The following is a 20,805-nucleotide window of genomic DNA, read 5'->3' as shown; positions in this document are numbered from 1 at the left end:
GTGTCGTGTTCTTACCACACACACGCACGCATGCACGCACGCAAGCACATACAGCGAAGGGGCACAAGGAAACCTTTAGAGGCTATGGTTATGCCTGTTACCTGGTTGTGGCGATGGTATCACAGTGTACGCACGTGTCCAAACTCATCGAATGGCGCACATGAAATACATCCAGCTGCGTGTGTGTCAGTGATACGTCAGTGAAGCTGTAAACAGCAGAGCAGTCAGGTGGTGGTCGTTTACGAGTCGCGGGCTGGGCCTGGCGTCGAACTTCTCACCCAGCTGAGCCTCCTGTTCTTCTCCCCACTTTGCAGCTGGGGAAACTGAGGCTCCTTATTAGTAATTGTCCCGGGCCGTGATGTCTACCAGGTGTCAGACAGTGGACCAGTGTATGTAAATAGTCTCATTACTTGTGTAGGAGAACCCCTGCTTTCAAGGGGATGTGAGTGCATTCGGCCAGGACTTGCCTGCCTTGTGCTGCTTCGTGGGCCCCAGGGTGACCGTCCTGGAGAGAAATCAGAGGGTGTTTTGCTTGGTCCCCACAGTCATGAAGATGTGACTCCACCCTCGCAGAGAGATGTTCAAAAGTGAAGCCACTGCCGACCCCAGAAACTGGGCCCCGCAAGCCCCTCTGCGTGCCCCTCCGGGAGCCGTGGGCACAGGGCTTCCCGGCTCTGTGCTCTCCTACATCTGTGCAAATTCACGGCCATTCAGACTGGAGGCAGATATTTATTTTTATGCAGATGAGATTCTCAAGAGTGTTTGATGCATCCGAGATCTCATGAAAGCGGAACATCTGCAGACGTGCGCTGCTTCCATTATGTTCTGGGTTTAGGCTGTGTCAGCATTTATGTTCCCTTAATATGAGAAATGCCTGCACTGTTCTTCCAGGGCTTCTGCTGCCAGCCCCCTCCCCCTGGGCCCCCGGGCCTCTTTCCTGCCATCTAATCATTTTTTTTATTCTCTTGCTTCTGTTTTTTTTAGTCACAAGTTTGGGGGGAAAAGTCACCTATTTCAACTATCTGAGTGAGCTCCGTGAACACCTCAAATACGACCAGCTGATCATCCCCGCCTGGAGGTTCTGCAGTGAGTGAGACCCTGTCCTGGGAGGCGTGGGCTACGCCCTCGAGCTTCCTTGGGCCTCCGTCCCATCCCGTTCACACGGAAGGCTTAATTTTCAGACGTGTGCCCGGCCAGATCTGGTTCCAAAATCTGCGGCCTCAACAAAGATTCGCAGTAAAAGATGCTAACTGCTGACTCGGAGAAACGAGGCTGAGGATGGTTGTGTACACGGATAAGATGTTTTTCTCACCCACCACTGCAAAACTGATTAACAAAAAAAAAATCAGCCACGGTGGTAACTGCTGTTTGCTGCCTTGGTGTTTACCATTCTTGCTTTGGAGCAGAGAACGGGGGGATTTCTCGGGTGTGTGGATGACACCATGGACAGCATGAAATGTTCCCAGGCCCATTGCAGGTGTTCTGGAGGACAGCCCACCTGGTGCTTCCAGCTAGAAGCCTAGTTAATGTGTCTGCTGCTTTGTTTTATACAGCAGTGGTTCGCACCTTGGACAGGGCATCAGGTGGGCGGAGGGAGCCCAGGAAGGCGTGTGGTCGGTCCCGGGCCCACCGTTAGCTCCGGGTGGAGCTCAGTCTCTGAGGCCTGCCTGAGCACCCTCTGCCCTTTGCATCACCCTCTCTGGGGGCTCCACTGAGGGAGCAGGGCCCTCGCCAAGCTGCATGCAGGTGAGGCCGGCAGCCCCGCAGGGTGAGTGGAGATGTCGCGCTCCCTCTGGGCACCAAGTCACAGGCGCTGGGGATATTAGAGCCGTGTAGGGAGTGTGTCTGCCCACAGGACGCTCGCAGGGAGTGGGGCCACGAGTCGGTGACAGTAGGAGCCGAAAAAGGGGCTGAACCCAGCTAGGGAGGGGACTGGTGAAGAGGGGATATCAGGGAAGGCTTCCATGAGGAGGTGACTTCTGAAGTGAGTTTCAAAGGGACTGTTGGCTAGATCGAGAGTCCAGGGAAAGGTGTTTCCTGCAGAGGGAAACTCTTGTGTAGACACGTGGGTGAAGTATTGGCCAGGGGCTGGTAGGAGACCCTGGACATTTGACAGAGGTTGGATGACCCTTGCTGGCTTGTGTGTGTTCCTGTGTGTGCATGTGCAAGACAGCCATAAGGCATGTGGGCCCAGAAGGACGGGGCACTCAGGTATCCTGCAGACCTTTGTGGGGCATCTGCCCCCAGCAGCACCTGGAGGCGGCCCCTTGTGGCCCGAGGCTTCTCCCCTGCAGGGTGACAGCTGTGCTTCCGCTGTGTCCACAGATACGACGAGGAGCTTCGGAACCTGCACGCGGGCAGGCTGCCCCCTCCCACAAAGACGCCCCCTGCCGCGGCCCCCTCTGCCCACCCAGCAGTTTGGCGTCAGTCTGCGATAGTAAGTGAGCCTCCATGTGGTCTGCCCTTGTTTCCTGGGAGGGTGGGATGCTTCCGTGTGCCGGGGAGTTCTCTCCAGACCTTGGCCTCTGCAACCGAGCTTAACCCTGCAGGAAAGCTGAAGTGTGAGCTTGGCACTGAGGCTGGAGTGCCCGCCGCTGTGTGTGTCTGTGTGCAGAGGACCCAGCCGTGGGCAGGGAGGGGACCGGGGGCCTGGGATCCTCGGCCCAGCTTTCGTCACCACTGCTCACTGGGCAGTTCTGGCCCCCAACCCCCAGGCCACGCTGGGACACCTCCCACCACCTTCCACGTGAAGTGTGGCCACGTGCTTTGCTCTGGCCAAGGAGACAGGAGTGGCCGCAGGGCGGGTCACGTCCTGGAGGGAGCTTCAGGGGCCAGTTCATAGTTCGCCTCTCGTGGTGACGGAAGCCGGGTGGAGATGATGCCTCGCTGGCCTGCGTCCCTGTGTGACCACAGAGTGCCTCCCGCTGACACCCACACTGCGGGAGGGCACAAGTGAGGGGTGAACTTCTGTGGGGTTCAGCTGCCGGGATTTAGGGACTCTTGTTACCACGGTGTGTCCTACCCTTCCTCCCTGATCTAACCCTTATTAGGCCACATGACCTTGAACTCACTCCCTCTCTCAGCTTGTTTCCTTATTTCTAAAATCAGCAAGTTGGATGATGTGATCTTTAATCTTCACTCCTTGGAAACGATTCTGGGCCAACTGTCCATGCCAACTTTGTCTCTTTTAAAACTCATCTCATCTCCTCCAGGAAGCCTTCCTTGATGCTCTAGACTGCATACAGGGCCCCCCTCTATCGCAACCCGGATCTGAGCAGGCTGCTGTGGGGAGTCCCTCCAGCTGTTTTCCCTGCTCAGAGGCAAGCCCCTTGTCCTCCTCCTATTCTCTGCTTCTGGCACCAGGCCAGGTGCTGAGGCACCTGAAATGATGGAAGATGAAGGGGTTGTTTTAGCCATACAACCACCGTTGGGCACTTGGGTCTGAGCTACACGATGTACAGGGCCTGGAGGGTGGTGGATCCCGGAGAGGCGTATGTTCAATATCATTTGTTAGTAGTTTCTTGTTAGAAACTTGCATGTGATCTGTTTCTACATAAAAATCTGATGATCTTTAAGACCCATGTTGATTTTTTTTTTTTTTTTTTTGGCTGCGGGCTTTCTCTAGTTGCGGTGAGCGGGGACCACTCTTCGTTGCGGTGTGCGGGCTTCTCATTGCGGTGCCTTCTCTTGTTGCGGAGCACGGGCTCTAGGCGCCCAGGTTCAGTAGTTGTGGCTCGCGGGCTCTAGAGCGCAGGCTCAGTAGTTGTGATACACGGGCTTAGTTGCTCCGCGGCACGTGGGATCATCCCAGACCAGGGCTTGAACCCGTGTCCCCTGCATTGGCAGGCGGATTCCCAACCACTGTGCCACCAGGGAAGTCCCCGCGATTGTCTCTTTAAATTAATATTTTATGCTGTTTCATTGCAAATGACTATCATAAAATTGCAATAAACATATTAAATAAAGCACCAAATATGTAATTTGTTTGGACTATGAATGAATGAAAGTCATTAAAATTCATAAGCAAATCCTATTCACAAGTGTTAATTCGCTGAGTTAAGTTCAAAAGCACACAACAGAAAGCCATCACCTTAGAGCAAGCTAATTAAGGCAAAATATTAAGGGGAAGTCAGAGATTCAAGAGGTCTTTGCCTGCCTGCCATCCCTGAAGAGGGACAATGGAAACGGACATGGGCATTTTGCACAGCCCCATCTGGGCAGCTGCGGGGAAGTGGAAAGAGGGAGGGGCCTCCTTAGGGCAGGGGAGCGGAGGCAACTCACATCCCAGCTCTAGCTCTTTCCAGCTCTGGGAAGGCGGTCTTGTGGCTTAACTTCTCACCCTAGTCTCTTCCTGTGTAACGGTAGGTATAACCCTGCCCTCCGCACCCTCCAGGGCCACGGGGTCTTAACAGGGTGTACAGACAACGCGAGCCAGTTCCTGCTGCCCAGTGCTTTTCCTGCTCTTGTTCCTCCTTCTGATCCCCTCCTCCAGAAAGCCTTCCCTGATGGCTCCACACAGACGGGAATCATCTGTTGAAAAGACTATTCTTTCCCCCATTGAATTGCCCTGGGACCCTTGTAAAGAACTAACTGACCATACATGTAAGGGTTTATTTCTGGACTCTCAATTCTATTCCACTGATCTCTATGCTGGTGTCACACGATCTTTATTGCTACAGCTTTATGGTGAGTTTTGCAATTGGGAAGTGTGATTCTTCCAACTTTGTTCTTCTTTTTCAAGATTGTTTCAGCTCTTCTGGGTCCCTTGAATTTCCATATTAATTTTAGAATCAGCTTGTCCAATGTCTGCAAAAAAAAAAAAAAAAAAAAAAAAGCAGCTGGGATTTCAATAGGGATTGTGCTGTCTCTGTAGGCCAGTTTGGGAAGTACTGCCATTTTAACAATATTGCCTTCCAATTCAAGAGCATGGATATCTTGTCAATGTTTTGAATGTTTTAAATTTCTTTCAATAATGTTTTATAGTTTTCAGTGTACCAGTTTTGCACTTTTTTGTTAAATTTATTAAGTATTTTATTCTTTGTGATGTATTGTAAATCAAATTGTTTTCTTAAATTTATTTTTTGATTGTTCATTGCTAGTGTATAGAAATACAATTGATTTTTGTGTACTGATCTTATATCCTGCAACCTAGCTGAATTCATTTATTAGTTCTAATAGGTTTTTGTGAATTTTTTTTTTAGTATTTTCTATATCTAAGAGCATGCCATCTGCAAATAGTGATAGTTATTCTTTTCCAACCTGGATGCCTTTTATTTCCTTTTCTTGCCTGGTTGCACTGGCTGTACTGTCTAGTACAATGTCGAATAGAAGTGATGAGAGCGGACATCCTTGTTTTGTTCCTGATCTTAGGGGGAAGATTTCAGTCTTCTAACATTAAGTATGATGCTAGCTGTGGGTTTTTCATAGATACCCTTGATCAGGTTGAGGAAAATCCCTTCTGTTCCTACTTTGTTGAGTGTGGGTTTTTTTCTTTCATGAAAGGGTGTTAGATTTTTGTCAAATGCTTTTTTTGCGCTATTGAGAGGATCACATGACTTTTGTCCCTTATTCTATTAATATGGTGTTACACTGATTGATTTGCATATGTTGAACAAACCTTGTATTCTTGGGATAAATCACACATGTTCATGGTATGTAATCTTTTTATATGCTGCTGGATTTGCTTTGCTAATATTTCGTTGAGGATTTCGTGTCTATTCATAAGAAATACTGATCTGTAGTCATCTTGTCTTCTGGTGTCCTTGTCTGGTTTTGGTAATACTAGCCTCATAGAATGAATTGGAAAATGTTCCCTCCTGTTCTATTTTTTGGAAGGGTTTGTGCAGGATTACAGTTAATCCTTCTTTTTACATTTGGTAAAAGTCACCAGTGAAGCCATCTGATCTTGAGCTTTTCTTTGCAGGAAGTTTTTTTGACTACTAATTCAATCTGTTTACTTGTCAATCTATTCAGATCTTATATTTCTTCTTTTTTTTTTTTTTAAACATCTTTATTGAAGTATAATTGCTTTACAATGGTGTGTTAGTTTCTGCTTTATAACAAAGTGAATCAGTTATACATATACATATGTTCCCATATCTCTTCCCTCTTGCATCTCCCTCCCTCCCACCCTCCTCATCCCACCCCTCTAGGTGGTCACAAAGCACCGAGCTGATCTCCCTGTGCTATGCTTGAGTCAGTTTTGGTAGTTTGTGTTTTTCTAGGAGTCTGTCCATTTCATCTAGGTTATCTAATTGGTTGGTGTGCAGTTGTTCTTAGTACTCCTTTGTAATCCTTCATTTCTGTAGCATCACTGGTAATGTGCCCCCTTTCATTCCTGATTGTCATAATTTGAATCTCCTCCCTTTTTTTCTTAGTCTCGCTGAAGCCTTATCAATTTCAGTGATCTTTTCAAGGAATCAACTTTTGGTTTGATTGATTTTTCTCTATTGTTTTTCTATTCCCTATTAATTTCTACTCTCATCTTTAATATTTCCTTCCTTCTGCTTGTTTTGGGTTTAATTTGATCTTCTGTTTCTAGTTTCTTAAGGTGGAAGTTTTGGTTATTGATTTGAGATCTTTTTTCTTTTCAATATAGGTGTTTAGAGCTATAAATTTCTCTGAGTCCTGCTTCAGATGCATCCCATCAGTGCTAGTATGTTGTCTTTCTATTTTAATTAATCTTAAGGTGTTTTCTAATTTCCCTTGTGATTTTTTTTCTTTGACCCATTGGCTTTTAGCAGTCTGTTGTTAAATTTTCACGTATTTTTAATTGATTTCTCACTTCATTTCATTGTAGTTGGAGAACTTACTTTGTATGATTTAATTCCTTTTAAATGTATTGAGATCTGTATGATCCAACATATGGCCTATCCTAGGGAATGTTCCATGGGCCTTGAGAAGAACGTATACTCTGTTGTTGGGTGGAGTGGTCTGTAGATGTCCATTAGGTCTTATTGGTTTACAGTGTGGTTCAAATCTTCTGTTTCTTTGTTGATATTCTGACCAATTGTTCTATTCACTATTGGAAGTGGGGGAGTGAAGTCTCCAACTATTATTGTTAAATTATTTCTCCCTTCATTTCTGACAATTTTTGTTTCATATATTGATATTTTGGGGCTCTGTTGTGAGTTGCATAAATTTTTATAATTCTTATGTTTTCTTCATTGATTGACCCTTTTTGCCGTTATAAAATGGTATTCATTGTCACTAGAATACCATTTTATAATGTTTAAAAATTGTCACAACAATTTTTGACCTCAAGTCTATTTTGTCTGATATTAGTATAGCTACTCCAGCTCTTTTTAGTTACTATTGGCATGTTGTATCTTTTTCATCCTTTTACTTACAATCTATCTGTGGCTTTTAATGACAAGTGTGTTGCTTGTAGGCAACATATAATTGGATCATGTTTTTGCCCCATTTTGCCTTTTGATTAGAGTATTTAACCCATTTACATTTAATGTGATTGCTGGTAAGGTAGGTTTACATCTGCCATTTTACTACTTATCTCTATGTCTTGTCTTTTTTGTTCCTCTAGTTCCTCCATTACTACCTTTCTAGTGTGCCATTTTAATTCTCCTGTTTCTTTTGCTATATATTTTTTAGTATTCTTAGTGTTGCCCCAGTGATTAGAATTGACATCTTAATTTATAACAGTCTAGTTCTGATGAATAATAACTTCAGTAGGATACAAAAAAAAATTGTGCTCCATTCCTTCTCCCCTCCTTTGTGCCATTATTGTCATACAAATTACATCTTTATTTTATGACCACTGACACCAATTTACAATTCTTGCTCTATGCAGTGGCCTTTTATATCAGATGAGGGGGGGAAATAGAGTTGCAAATAATAATACATGTACACTGTCTTTTATGTTTACCTCTGGAGTTTCCTTTACCTGTGCTTTTTATTTCTTCATGCAGAGGTGAGAGGGTGGGTCGGGGGAAAAGAAAGAAATATAAGGATTGTGGAATTTTCAAACACTTTGGAGAAGTGGGTGTGTGTCCCCCTCCCCACACCTCCCCTGCTTCTTTCCTGTTTGGAGGAAACATCTGATGGTGACCGATTCGGGAATACTCTGGGCTGTTCATTAACGAGCAGGGCCGCATGGCTCTTTCTGCTTCTGTGTCTCTCCCAGAGCTGAAGTCTTCAGCTGGACCAGGGCCCACTTTTGCAAAGAAGGAGAAGATGGGCATCTGACTTTCTGTTCTCTTTCCCTGCCAGCTCGAGATACACTCATCTGTGGTCTCTTGCATGGGTGTCTGTCTGTCCAGAGAGCATAAGCTCCTGGCACTTGTGAATGGCCTTGGGTGGGGAGCAGGCTTCCCCAGGCTCTGGTTCTAGGTCATGTGAGCCAGCCTGACTTGCCAGAACTCCCAATCCCATTAGCGTTTTGGGGACTGGTCTAGCTGATGATGCAAAGCGGTTTCTTATTCTTCATTCACCCCCCAGAGAGGGCCAGCTGTGCAGAGGTGGGGTTGCAGACTTCCTGGGCCTTGTCACCACAGATGACCTCAGCACCCCCATCTCACACCAAGCCCCCGACTCAGAAAGAAGGGCTGTGGTCTGCTCCAGGTACAACAAGGGCTTCAGAGTCAGATTTTGATTTGAGCCCTGGCTGTGTGACTTCAGATAAAATAATTTGCATCTGAGTTTCAGTTTTGTCCTCTATACAAACAGGGGCACAGTGATGAAGCCAGTGGGCTTAGGAGCGCGGCCAGCGCACAGTAGGTCCTCAGCACACGGTCTTCCTGTGATTGTCCACATGAGCTGCTGGGAGGGGATGTGATACGAATGACCGTCTCGGAGGGCTGGGAAGAGCCGGGGTGCCCAGTGAGGCAAGCCTGGCCCACATTCCCTGTTACCACTGAGATTTCAGGTTGCTGGTCCCCCCTCCCTGTCCCTACTGTCTCTAAAAACCACAGTCCCTCCTTACTTGTATTCCTTGCATGCACAACCAGAGAAGGAACATGCTGTGAATTACTGTAAGCGCAACTCCCAAGGTGGGGGATACAAACAAGAAGATGTGCCGAGAATCCCCAGTGCCCTCTGGGGGCAGCCGACTGGCCGAGAGCGAGTTGGGCTGACGGTGATTTGCGTTCCATCTCCGAAAGCACCCCTGCCCAGTGCGTACCTCGGAACTTCAGTTCAGGGTCTGGCCCTGGGCCGCACACGTGGAGATAGATGCACAGGAGGGCTGTGGTGTGTTAGGATTCACCCCTGCCCTGGGCATCCCCACACAGCCAGGACGCACACCCTGTTTTTAATCCAGAGTTCCTGGGGTAATTGCCATTCTCTGCACTGACTCTGTCAGTCCATTGAACAAGCCTGTCTCTCAGCCAGCAAGCAGGGGATGGGGAGGGGAGGAGAAACCCAAATTGAGGGTTTCTGCTCTATTGAAAGCAGTGATTTTATGCCAGGGCCCCCATTCTGCAGTGAGCTGGATGTCGGCTCCTTAAGTGCTTGGGCAGAGAGCGTGCTCAGCTGGGAGCCCTGCATCTGTGGGCACATCCCTCCCCTTCTGCCACCTCAGTCTGCCCCTGATCCTCCAGGCCCCTTCCTGCTCTGGAAGTCTGCTTTCAAAAGCAAAATGTGGACTAAGCTATAGTCAAAGAGGTCTTTCAGTAGCTCATGGGTGTCCAGCCTTTGGGAAGGTCTCAGTAGAGCCCCCTCCCCAGGTTAGTAATAGCAACTAACCTGGGCTTCAGAATCAATAGACCTAGGCTCTCTGGCTGCGTGACCTTGGGTAGGTCACTGCAGCACACTGGGCCCAATTCTCCATCCATGAAATGGGTCACCTGTGTCTGGCCTGGGACATCGCCCAGCCCTTGGCATTCCAGTGATTTTAGTTATTAGTGCCTTTGACTTACAGCTTAAAGCCTTTCCCATCGTTCACTGTTTATGACTTGCAGCTCCCTAGAGGAAGGTTGCCAGCATCTCCATTTTCCATGTGGGAACACTGAGGCTGGGGAGGCTCAGAGACAGGCTGAGGGTCACCCAGCTCCTAGGACAGGGCCAGGACTGGTGCAGTCTGTGTGGTTCCCAAGGAAACGGAGGAGAAAGAGAGACTGCAGCTTTGGAGCGTCCTGGGAGAAAAGGACCCGTCTGCCATGTTCCTCCCTCCCAGGGGTGCAGAGGGAGACCGCCTGGACGCTGCTTGGGCCCCAGGCCACCTCCTCCCTCTCAGAGGGGACACACAGGAAATCACGTTGGGGCAGGGGTAGGGAGGGTCCAGGTCACATTCCTGTGGTAGCATGGCCTCGTGAAGGCAGTGACGGTCCCCAGGGCCCCTTTGCCAAATGGACCGTTGTTTGGTGTCCTGGACGGGCAGCTTCAGTGAAATCACCAGGAGGGACTTCCCTGGCTGTCCAGTGGTTAGGACTTTTTTTTTTTTTTTTTGCTGCAGACGTCAGTAGTTTATTGTTTGTTTAGTCCAAACACATTCAAAATGGAAACTCAAAGAATACTTTCCACCTGAAACAATTAAACTAGATACTACTAGCATATAATGCTTAACACATTACAGCAATAAAGATGGTAATCCATTGTCTTCTATACCTACTAAAGCCAAGATGGTAAAGCCATTTTCTGCTGAAGGCACGGGTTCAATCCCTGGTCGGGGAACTAAGATCCCGAAAGCCGCGCATCCCAACAAACAGACAAAACAAACCATAAACCTAAATGTAAAATTCAGAACTATAAAACTTCTAGAAGATAATATAGGAGAAATCACCAGGAAACCCAGCTTTCCATGGAGATTGGGACATGCAAAGTCCTGTCATTACTGGTGATACAGTTTTAATTGTATTCATGTGGACCAGATTTTGGGTGCTCTGTAAATTTCGGAGTAAAATGGAAAGCAGGACTGATATCACGTCCAGCCGATGAATCGCTACAGAAGGAGCATAGATCTGGGTCATGGCCGCCCTTGCCTCCAACTCTGCCACATCCCAGCTGCGGGACCTCAAGCTGGTCACCTGGACTTTCCCAGTGTCCATCTCCGATCCCTGATTTGGGCTAACAAAAGTACAGTGGAACTCAAATAGATAATATACAAGAATGAAGGTTCTAGACTCAGACTCAAGGGTCTGAGTCCTGGCTCTGTCTATTTGTGACCATGTTTTCCCGTAATCTGTTGCTGTGTCATAAACTCCCCTAGCAATTAACAGCTTCAAACAACAACCATTTTGATGTGCATCCTGATTTCTGTGGGATAAAGAGGGACATTTTGTAATACTAAAGAAGACAAAATAACCCTCAGAATTTATGGACCAGTAACAGCTTTAAAATACATGCAGCAAAATCTGGTAGAACCAAAGGAAAAACAGATACACGATCCTAGTGGGAAACCTCAGTACCCTTCTCTGTATAGTTGATGGAACAAGCAGACAGAAAACCAACACTCTAGAAACACAATCAATCAAATTAACCTAACTGACATTTAAAGAACACGCACCCTAAGAACAGCAAAACAGGGCTTCCCTGGTGGCGCAGTGGTTAAGAATCCGCCTGCCACTGCAGGGGACACAGGTTCAAGCCCTGGTCTGGGAAGATCCCACATGCTGCAGAGCAACTAAGCCCGTGTGCCACAACTACTGAGCCCGCGTGCTGCAACTACTGATGCCTGCGTGCCTAGAGCCCGTGCTCCACAACTAGAGAAGCCACTGCAATGAGAAGCCCGCGCACTGCAATGAAGAATAGCCCCTGCTCACTGCAACTAGAGAAAGCCTGTGCGCAGCAACGAAGACCCAACGCAGCCAAAAATAAATTTAAAAAGGGCTTCCCTGGTGGCGCAGTGGTTGGGAATCTGCCTGCCAATACAGGGGACACGGGTTCGAGCCCTGGTCTGGGAAGATCCCACATGCCGCGGAGCAACTAGGCCCATGAGCCACAACTACTGAGCCTGCGCGTCTGGAGCCTGTGCTCCGCAACAAGAGAGCCCGCAATAGTGAGAGGCCCGCGCACCGCGATGAAGAGTGGCCCCCACTTGCCACAACTAGAGAAAGCCCTTGCAAAAAAAAAAAAAATTAAAAAAAAAAGAAATTGTACACTCAGCACTACTAGAAAATGATATTTCATTGTGTTCAAATCTATTAAAAAAAAAAAAAGAACAGCAAAACATATTCTGCTCAATTAAAAAGTGGCGGAGCAGGACCCCAGCCAGGTATGTCTGACTTCAGAGCCCTTGTCCCTCAGTCTAGCATAGTCCTCAAATATGCTGCCTTCGGGGCAAGAAAATCCAGCAGATGAGGAAAGAGAAACAGACGTGTTTAGTGGGAGCTCAGGGGTCCGTAGAATGGACCACTGTGGGCAGCTCTGCCTTCAGATCCTGACTCTGCCAGCTGGGGTGGGGTGTGGTGGGATGCCGCTGGGAGGGTCATTCTTTTATATTAGTACCCATGTTTTCAAGTTTCCTTATGTGAATCTCTGTATCAAATGAGCACATAAGAGACTGAGTGTTAACAGCCTGTCTGAGGCAACATACTGGGTTTTCACGAAGCATCTTTTTTTTTTTTTTTTTTTGGCCACGCTGCACGGCTTGCAAGATCTTAGTTCCCCATCCAGGGATTGAACCCAGGCCACAGCAGTGAAAGTACCAAGTCCTAACCACTGGACCCCTAGGAATTCCCGAAGCATCTTTTTTGATTCATCAGGTCTCCTGGTTCTGCTCTCATGGCCAGATCTTCTCAGGCCCCTGGGCCTTCCTTTGCATGTTTCCTTCTGTCTGGAATGCCCTTCCCTCTTTTGTCCTCTGCAAGCTCCTACTCATCCCTCAAAACCCAGCTCTGAAGTTGCCCCATGTGGAGCCCTTCCCAACTCCAGATCTCCCCTATAGCATGTGCATCCTTCTGGTGGAACGCTCAGACGATGCACTATCATTTTTATTATTTCTGCCTCTCTTTTGGTCACCTACTTCCTTAGGGTCCAGGCTGCATCTCTCTCTCCCTGTATGGCATCTTGGTTCTGTGTTTTCACAAAGGTGTGGTGAGGACCAGAGCCCTGTGCTTGTCACGATCACCCATCATACCCAGGTGAAAACTGTTGCTTTCTTTTCTCTCCCCTCAGCCTCAAAGACAAAAATCAAGGTGAACTCACCCCCCTGTGCTGAGGTACACAGTGACATACCTGAGAGAGAAAGGTGAGTAAGAGCTGGCTCCAGCCAGGGGAGGTGAGGGCTGCCAGGTACACCTCCCCAGGAGGCCTCTCTGAGATCCTGAGCGCCCCACAGGCCAGGGAATTGGAGGAGCTGGAACCTGGGCAGGGAGGGTAATTGGGATGGGCAGGGCTCGGGCACAGTGGCTCCAGCCATGGGCTCTGACCCGACTGTCTGGGTTTGAATCCTGGCTCCACTGTGTGCTAGCTGTGTGGCCTCAGGTGAGTTACTTACCTTCTCTGGGCCTCTGTTTCCTCATCTGTCCAATGGGGTTAATAACAGTATCTGGTGCACGGGGTTGTCATGGGGCCTAAATGAGGTGAAGCGTGTGTGTTGCTTCGCACAGCACTAGTCTGCAAGAGGCCCGCCATGAAAGGGACTCCTTTGGCCTGAGAGATAAGCTTGGTTTGTAGATGCCATTGCCAGTGGGGTGGGTGCACTCAGTGACTTGGAGGTGAGCCTTGTGGCTCCTCCAAGACTCCTGAGGCCAGAGCTCAGATCCACAGGGCAGGTGCGTGGAGGCTGCTTTTACCCTAACAGGAGGAAGATGATTCTCTCGGAGGAATGGGCTACCAGGGACGAGTGGCCCCCTGCAGGTGCAGGTGCAGGAGCTGCAGGGGGCGGTGCATCAGACAGGAAGTGGGGTCCCTGGGGGTGGTTCCCAGTGTGCCCCAAGAACTGTATGTTCAAGGTGTAAAAAGTTCTCTGAGACAACGGCTGTCGGGCTGGAGGGTCTGTGGTTGTCATTTGGAGCTGCCAGCCGCAGCGGGGTGATGCGCGGGCAGGGGGGAGTCACGGGACATTCTAGAAACCTCAGGTGCTGGGCCCTGTGAGATGCCTGGAGGCTCTGCCCCTGCAGGACTCCACACCGAGGGCCTGTTCTGGAGATCGGCCAGTGTCCAGACCGTCCGCGAGACCCAGCGGCTCTACAACCAAGGTGAATGGGCTCCGCCGAGACCCTCCCTCTGAGCCTCCTGCCCAGCCAGCCACACAGCACTCGGGTGCCTCAGAGCTCCGTCACCCCCTGACCCCAGAATAGCCCAGGGCCGGGGCCAGCTGCCCAGATGAGTCCTGTGCCCGGACCCCAGACTCCCGTCTCAGGCCAGTGTGCCAAGTACTGGAGACAGTGGAAGCTGGGCCCTGACCTCAGAGTGCTCTCGTCCCAGGTGGGGCTAAGCCACAGGGCAGAGAATCAGTAGTGTCCCCCAGCCTCAGCCGGACGTCCTGGAGAGGCAGGGGAGGGTGGGCGATACCCTATTTCCAGGACAGGACAGCTGTGTCCCAGTGTCAGGCTGTTCCCCTCAGGAGGTTTACAGCCATTTCGTGGCAGAGCCTGTTTTAAAGCAGGAATCCCCTGCCCAGAGTCAGGACTCAGACGTCCGATGTTCTGTGTCTAGGGAAGCCTGTGAACTTTGACGACTATGGCGACATCTACCTCCCTGCTGTGATCCTGAAGACCTTCCTGTGGGAGCTGCCCCAGCCACTGCTGACCTTCGAGGCCTACGAGCAGATTCTCGGGATCACCAGTACGTAACCGACAGGGGTGCCAGTTGAGGACCAGGCGGGGCGGGCGCTGGCACTGCGGGCCAGGAGAGGGGCTGTCCCCACCTGCACCCCTGCTGGCCTCAGCCAGGCCCCCACTGTCCGTGGTCGGGGGACAGGGGTCAGGGGTTGTCAGCTGCCGCTGGGCCGAGAGGCGGGGTCTCGGAGGGCATCTCTAGATTTGGGGCACGTCTCCCTGGTCATAGTGCCCCACCCCCCGTGCTGCTCTGGAGGAACTCCCACCTCCAGCAGCTCAGCTTCCTCATCTAAAAGGGAGTAGCCACCCACCTGCTGTTACAGAAAAAGCTACTCATGACCCTCGTGAAAGCACAGTGAGGCAGCCCTTATCTGGGGCGGGGGGGATTGTGAGAGGTGTAGGCACCACTGCAGTGGGGTTTGGCAGTGGGGAGGCAGTTTGGGCTCAACTCCAAATACAGCAAGCAGGAGGAGGGGTTTACAGCCAAGGAGTAGGTGGGGGGGGTGTGGGGGCGTGGCCCATGGATGGAAAATTACTGAGAGGCAGCATCAGGGGTGGGGGATGGATTCTGGCTAAACTGATCCAACAGGTTTCTTGCTGCAGGCAGGCCAAGTGGTCCAACATCCGCTGAGGGATGGGGGATGGGGGGGATGAGAACCCGATCAGATATCAAGGGTGATCAGGGTTCTTGTTAAAGTAACTTAGGGTTCTTGGTAAAGTTGGACAATGCAGAGATAAACATAGGAGCCCAAAAGTTGAGGGCTTGTTAAAAAAGAACTCAGAAGAGCCTGACTAGAGTTCTCACCAAATTGGTAGAGAACACCAACGAGATGTGATGCAAGCTGCAGCTCTAGGGCGTGGAGATGGAGATGCAGATGCTCTGGGGTGGGTCAGGTACACACTTGGCCATGGCACTGATCACTCCTAACAGCCCAGTAATGGCACATCAGAGATGCTGGAGGATGCTAGGAAAGCAACGTAATCAAACATTGTCGCTTTCAAACGGGGCGACCTCTGGCCCCAGTGTTCCCCGAAAACTGGGTGTGCTTCTTGGTGCGTGTAGAGCCAACAGACATAACCAAGGTCCCCACCACCACATACACACACACACTAAGAGACTAAGCACTAGCATTGTTTCTAACAGCTCAAGGTTGCACCCCTAGGATGGTGACTCCAACCCAAATAAGTTCCTGCCCAAGAAAGTACTTTTCATTCCAGCCAAAACCTGTTGATAGGCAGAGATGCCCGACCCCGTCTTAGAGCAGTTACTTTAGAAAGTTTGCAATTATGAGTTAGTTCTTTCCTTTTTATTTGCATCTCTACTCATTCTTTCTAATAGCTGCCTAGCATTCCATCAACTTTATTATTCTGAAGCGTACAGACCCTGCCTTCTGGGCTGCCACCCGACAACTCAACCTGGCTGAATCGTGACTCAGGCATAGGGTTGCCAGATTCAGCAGTTAAAAAATACAGGAGGCCCAGTTAAATGTGAATTTCAGATAAACAACAAATACCTTTTTAGTATAAGTATGTTCCAAATATTGCACGGGACATACCTATACTAAAAAATATTTGCTGTTTATCTGAAATTCACATTTAACTGGATGTCCTCTGTTTTATCTGGCAACCCTGCTCAGGTGGGGTGCGTGGCTCCTTGAAGTGATGCAAAAGCAAGTCCTTGCAGGGCACGCTCTGGAGGAAATGGACTTTCCAGGTGGCCTGTGGTGTCCAGGGAAAAAGGAAACTGCTACAGGGACCATCGCCCAATGTATAGCAAGGTTAAGAGCACCGGCTCAGAGCTGAACAGATTTGGACTCAAGTCTGGGCTTCGTCACACATTAGCTCTGTGACCTTGGGCAAGCCACTTAACCTCTCTGAGCTCACCTCCCTCATCTATATAAAACTGGGGCTGCTTTGAGGATTAAATGTGCATAAAATGCTTGGCACGGTTCCTGGCACACAGTAAGTGCTTTGTACGTGGTGGCTTTGCGACAGTGAGCTGGTCCTTCCTGCTCACCAGTGAGTGCTCTTTTTCAAAGGAACCATAGCGAGAGCTGGAGGTGGACATTACACCAGTATCTACTCTGGGACCACAGTTCTTAGAAAGATGTCGAGGCTGGAAAGCAGAGATCCAGGGCAACTAGATGGCGGCCTCCAAGCTTGTTGGTTCCTCAGAAATATTAATTCCAAGGGAATTCCTGGTCCACTCAAATTAGCCAGCAACAGCTTGAGTTCAGGAAAGAATGACTTTTATTAAAAAGCCAGCAAGAGGGCTTCCCTGGTGGCGCAGTGGTTGAGAATCCGCCTGCCAGTGCAGGGGACACGGGTTCGAGCCCTGGTCTGGGAAGATCCCACATGCCGCGGAGCGACTGGGCCCGTGAGCCACAATTACTGAGCCTGCGCGTCTGGAGCTTGTGCTCCACAACAAGAGAGGCCGCGATAGTGAGAGGCCCGCGCACCGCGATGAAGAGCGGCCCCCGCTTGCCGCAACTAGAGAAAGCCCTAGCTAGCACAGAAACGAAGACCCAACATAGCAATCAATCAATCAATTAATCAATAAAATAAATCTTAAAAAAAAAAAAAAGCCAGCAAGAACTTTCACAGCAGGGAATTCTGTGTCTTTCCGCAGTGGCTGTGTTTGTAAAGCCCAGGGTTTAGTGGGAGGAGGTTGGTATGCTGGAGGGTTGAGGTGTGAGTGTGTGTACGTGTGTACGTGTGTGTCTGCAGCGGGAGCTCAGTGAATGCGTGTTGCTTGGCGCGTTTGGACTTGCAGTTTATGGAACTCAGGGAGGGTTGGAGGTGAGGCAGCACTGGGGGCGTTCAACCTGCTCACGTACATCCGGGCCCTGGTCCGGGTAGGTAGGCCCTGGTCCTGAATCTAAGCAGGTTGAGTTAGTCTAGAGCAGGGTCAGCACGCTTTTGCTCTAAAGAGCCCGATAATAAATATTTTAGGCTGTGCGCGCCGGACTCAACTGTCACGGACTCACCTGTCATGCAAAGCAGCCATTCATTCATGGATGAATGAATGCGTGTGGGTCTGGGCCAATGAGGCTTTACTGACAGAAGTAGGCCACTGGCCCTCGCCTGTAGTTTGCCTAGACCATCCCACGCATAAGGTGATCTGGCTCCCTGGGCTGCCTGCGGGGGAGCCGTGACAGTGCCCGGGGCGGAGAGTGGAGCGGAGCTCAGAGAAGGGGGCATTTGCTGAGAACAGCCACGTGGCCAGGAAGGAAGTGGGAGCTCCCGGCCCAGCCGAGGGACAGTCTGTTCCCCGCCCCGCACCCCTGCCCGCCCTCGGAGGGACGCAGGAAGAGCGGGCTCAGGAAGGACCCTCGTGCCGTGGCAGGTGTGGAGAGCAGCCTGCGAGTGACCCGCTGCCGCTAGATTCTGCAGAGCCTTCCGGAACACAGCTACGCCGTCCTCAGCTACCTCATGGGCTTCCTGCACGAGGTGAGTGGGCCGAGCCAGCCCCAGCGGTGCCCGAACAGACCAACATCTGGTTCCCACCCTCTCTCGGCCTCGGAGCCCCACCCTGGCCCCAAAGGACCTCATCCAAGGCCTGACCGGGCAACAGGTCCGCCGAGAAACCCTCCCGGCCTCCGGGCAGGTCACCTGTGCCATCCCTGCTGCTCCCGGGCCAGGTGCCCCCAGGCGATGCCAGACCCTCTCTCGCGGGTTCCTCTGCCTCTCACATCAGCTCCTGCCTGGGCTGAGCGTCGGGGGGACGTGCCCGGGCCAGGGATGCTCAGGAGAGTCTCGCTACCTGTGTGTGGCCTGAGCTGGACGTGCCTGTGAAGTTTCATGAGTGTCCTGGGGCTGCCGTCGCAAGTGCCACATACTGGGGAGGCTTAAGACTATAGACATGTGTACTCTCATGGTCCCGGAGGCCAGAGATCCTAGAATCAAGGTGTCGCAGGGCCGCACTCCCTCCGAAGGCTCCAGGGGAAGGTCCTTCCTGCCTCCTCTGCTCCTGGTGGCTGCAGGCACTCCGTAGCTCGTGGCTGCATCCCTCCGGCCCCGTCTTCCCCAGCCTCCTCCTGTGTGTCTCTGTCTCCCTCTCCTTTCTCTGATAAGGCTGCTTGTCATTGGATTTAGGGCCCACCTGGGTCATCTGGGGTGATCTCGTCTTCATATCCTTAACTACATCTGCAAAGACCCTTTTTCCAATAAGGTCACCTTCACAGGTTCTGGGCGGACTTACCTTTTGCAGGGCTGCCATTCAACCCCTCGCACTAGGATAAGAAAATGACAGGGAGAGAAGCTCCTTTCCTGGCTCTGGGTCTGGGCTCTCCTGGGTCAGAGAGCAGCAGCCTGTGAGGCCAATAGGGGAGCGTCCACAACCCCAAATGGGGCCTCCCCCCTCACCCCCAGACCCACGTCCTCCATTGTATAACTGCTTCTTCATCCCCTCACCTCTCCAGGCCCTTTGTGGGTGGGGAGTGGACGCAGTTGTGAACGAGGCAGGGCCTGGCTGTGTGGGTCCCGGCTGGGGACCCCGAGCTTCTGAGCATCTACAGTGCAGCAACGTCACGGGGGAGGCTTGTCCAGGGTCTTCAGGGCCCGTGCAGGAACCCTGTTCCGGGGCAAGCGGCCTGAGGATGTGATGACTAGTGAGGGCAGAGGGGACCTCTGGGCCATGTCACATGCTGGAGCCCGTACCCTAGCACCACCTCTTGGTATTAAAATAAACTGCTTCATTTCCCCCTCTCCATCACTTGACTTCATTTCTCAGAGGTCAGCAACTCAAAGTTTCCCTCCCAAGCCTCTTCTTTTTCTCTCCTTCGTTTTCCCTCCTGCCTCTTCTCACCTCCGTGTTCACTCCACTCCCTGACGTGTGGAGTGCAGTCCTCTGCCCTGCCTGTCCTCACTGTCTCTAAGGGAGAGGACACGTGCACAGTGAACCATCTCCCAGTGCCTGGCAGCGGATGGGTGACACCTCGTGCCGAGGACCGGGCAGACCAGGGCAGGGGAGCATCTGCGTGTTTCTCTGATGCAGATTCCGTGCCACGTCCAGGCTGGAATACGGAGTCCCCGAGTCCTGGGGGTAAGGACATCAGTCCTATTACAGCTTCTGGGGCAGAGGAGGTGGAGCTGGTGGCAGGTGCTGGAGGGGAGACCCTCCCACTGACACAGTACATCCTCCTGGGGAGAGGCCGGCTCAACCCCGTCGGGGCGGACGTGGTCGGGGGCTGAGCTGGGTCCCTCCTGCGGGGCTCGGAGGGCGACACACGCGGCCATGTGGGGCCGCAGGCTGGTGAGGAGACCACTGCCATCCTCGCTGGACCCTGCGCGGCGCTGGGGCTGACGCAGAACCACCTCCCCACCTGCCTCTTCAGCCTCATGGAGCCCGGCCGGCTGGGTGTTCATGGTTGGGGCTTGAGGGGCTTTAAAGGACACCCCTCTTCGCTGCCCGGCCTCAGAACATTGTGGAAAAAGCAGACTCAGGAGCCCCTCAGGGGGTGTCAAAATGCCTGCTTCGAGCTGACCGGGGCCCGGCCTGAGTTCTGTCGGTGGCCAAGGGCGCTTGCTAACTAGCCACCCTGATTTCGGCAAACACCACCTGGTCGCGGGCCCCGGGCAAGGCATGGGCTAGAATCCACGTGTCCTGCAGAGCTAGTTCCTGAGGAGCACGGGCTCGGTTCCGCCTCCCAGGCCCACCTTCAGAATAGTTCCTCCTCCTCCCAAGGGAGGGCCGGTGGGTGGGGAGAGAGGCCGAGAGGATTAATCCTCCCTGATGAAGTTTCCCCGCCGTGGGGCAGGTGGGCCTCTGTGTCTTCTCTGATAGTCTCGTTCCTGGTCTACAGATGAGGACCTGGAGGCCCAGAGAGGGAAAGGGCCTTACTCCAAGTCACACAGCTTGTATGTGGCAGAGCAGGGATTCAGCCCTGTGCAAAAAGGCAGAGATTGGGGCCTCAGTCTCCCCACCTGTACAATGGGGGGAGGGGTTTCACACTGCACCCTCCCCACCAGCTCAGAAACCACAAGGCCTGAGCTAGAATCAGCTCCACCGCACGTCTGGTCACGTTTAACCTCCCTGCGCCTGCTTCCTATCTGAGCACAGTTGAACGATCCAGTGTGGACATCAGGGTTTGTCTGCCCAGTGTTTACAACAGCCGAGACTTGGAAACAA

The 20,805-nt window shown here is 51.3% G+C and overlaps 1 protein-coding gene across 1 annotated transcript in view; it reads left to right on the top strand.

Annotated features, from left to right (window-relative positions):
- ARHGAP8 (Rho GTPase activating protein 8) overlaps window positions 1–18,453 on the top strand; it is a 38,614-nt gene extending 20,161 nt beyond the window's left edge. The window contains 9 exon segments of the mRNA XM_061206615.1: window positions 992–1,078; window positions 2,326–2,389; window positions 2,391–2,437; window positions 13,069–13,094; window positions 13,097–13,141; window positions 14,016–14,093; window positions 14,554–14,682; window positions 18,022–18,125; window positions 18,220–18,453. Coding sequence (XP_061062598.1) covers window positions 992–1,078; window positions 2,326–2,389; window positions 2,391–2,437; window positions 13,069–13,094; window positions 13,097–13,141; window positions 14,016–14,093; window positions 14,554–14,682; window positions 18,022–18,125; window positions 18,220–18,453 — 814 coding nt within the window.
- The last annotated feature ends 2,352 nt before the right edge of the window (window positions 18,454–20,805 follow it).

Source organism: Eubalaena glacialis, chromosome 11 (assembly GCF_028564815.1).
Source record: "Eubalaena glacialis isolate mEubGla1 chromosome 11, mEubGla1.1.hap2.+ XY, whole genome shotgun sequence".
Taxonomy (NCBI): domain Eukaryota; kingdom Metazoa; phylum Chordata; class Mammalia; order Artiodactyla; family Balaenidae; genus Eubalaena; species Eubalaena glacialis.
The sequence above is the reverse complement of the archived record's forward strand: the minus strand, read 5'-3'. Positions and strand labels throughout refer to the sequence as shown.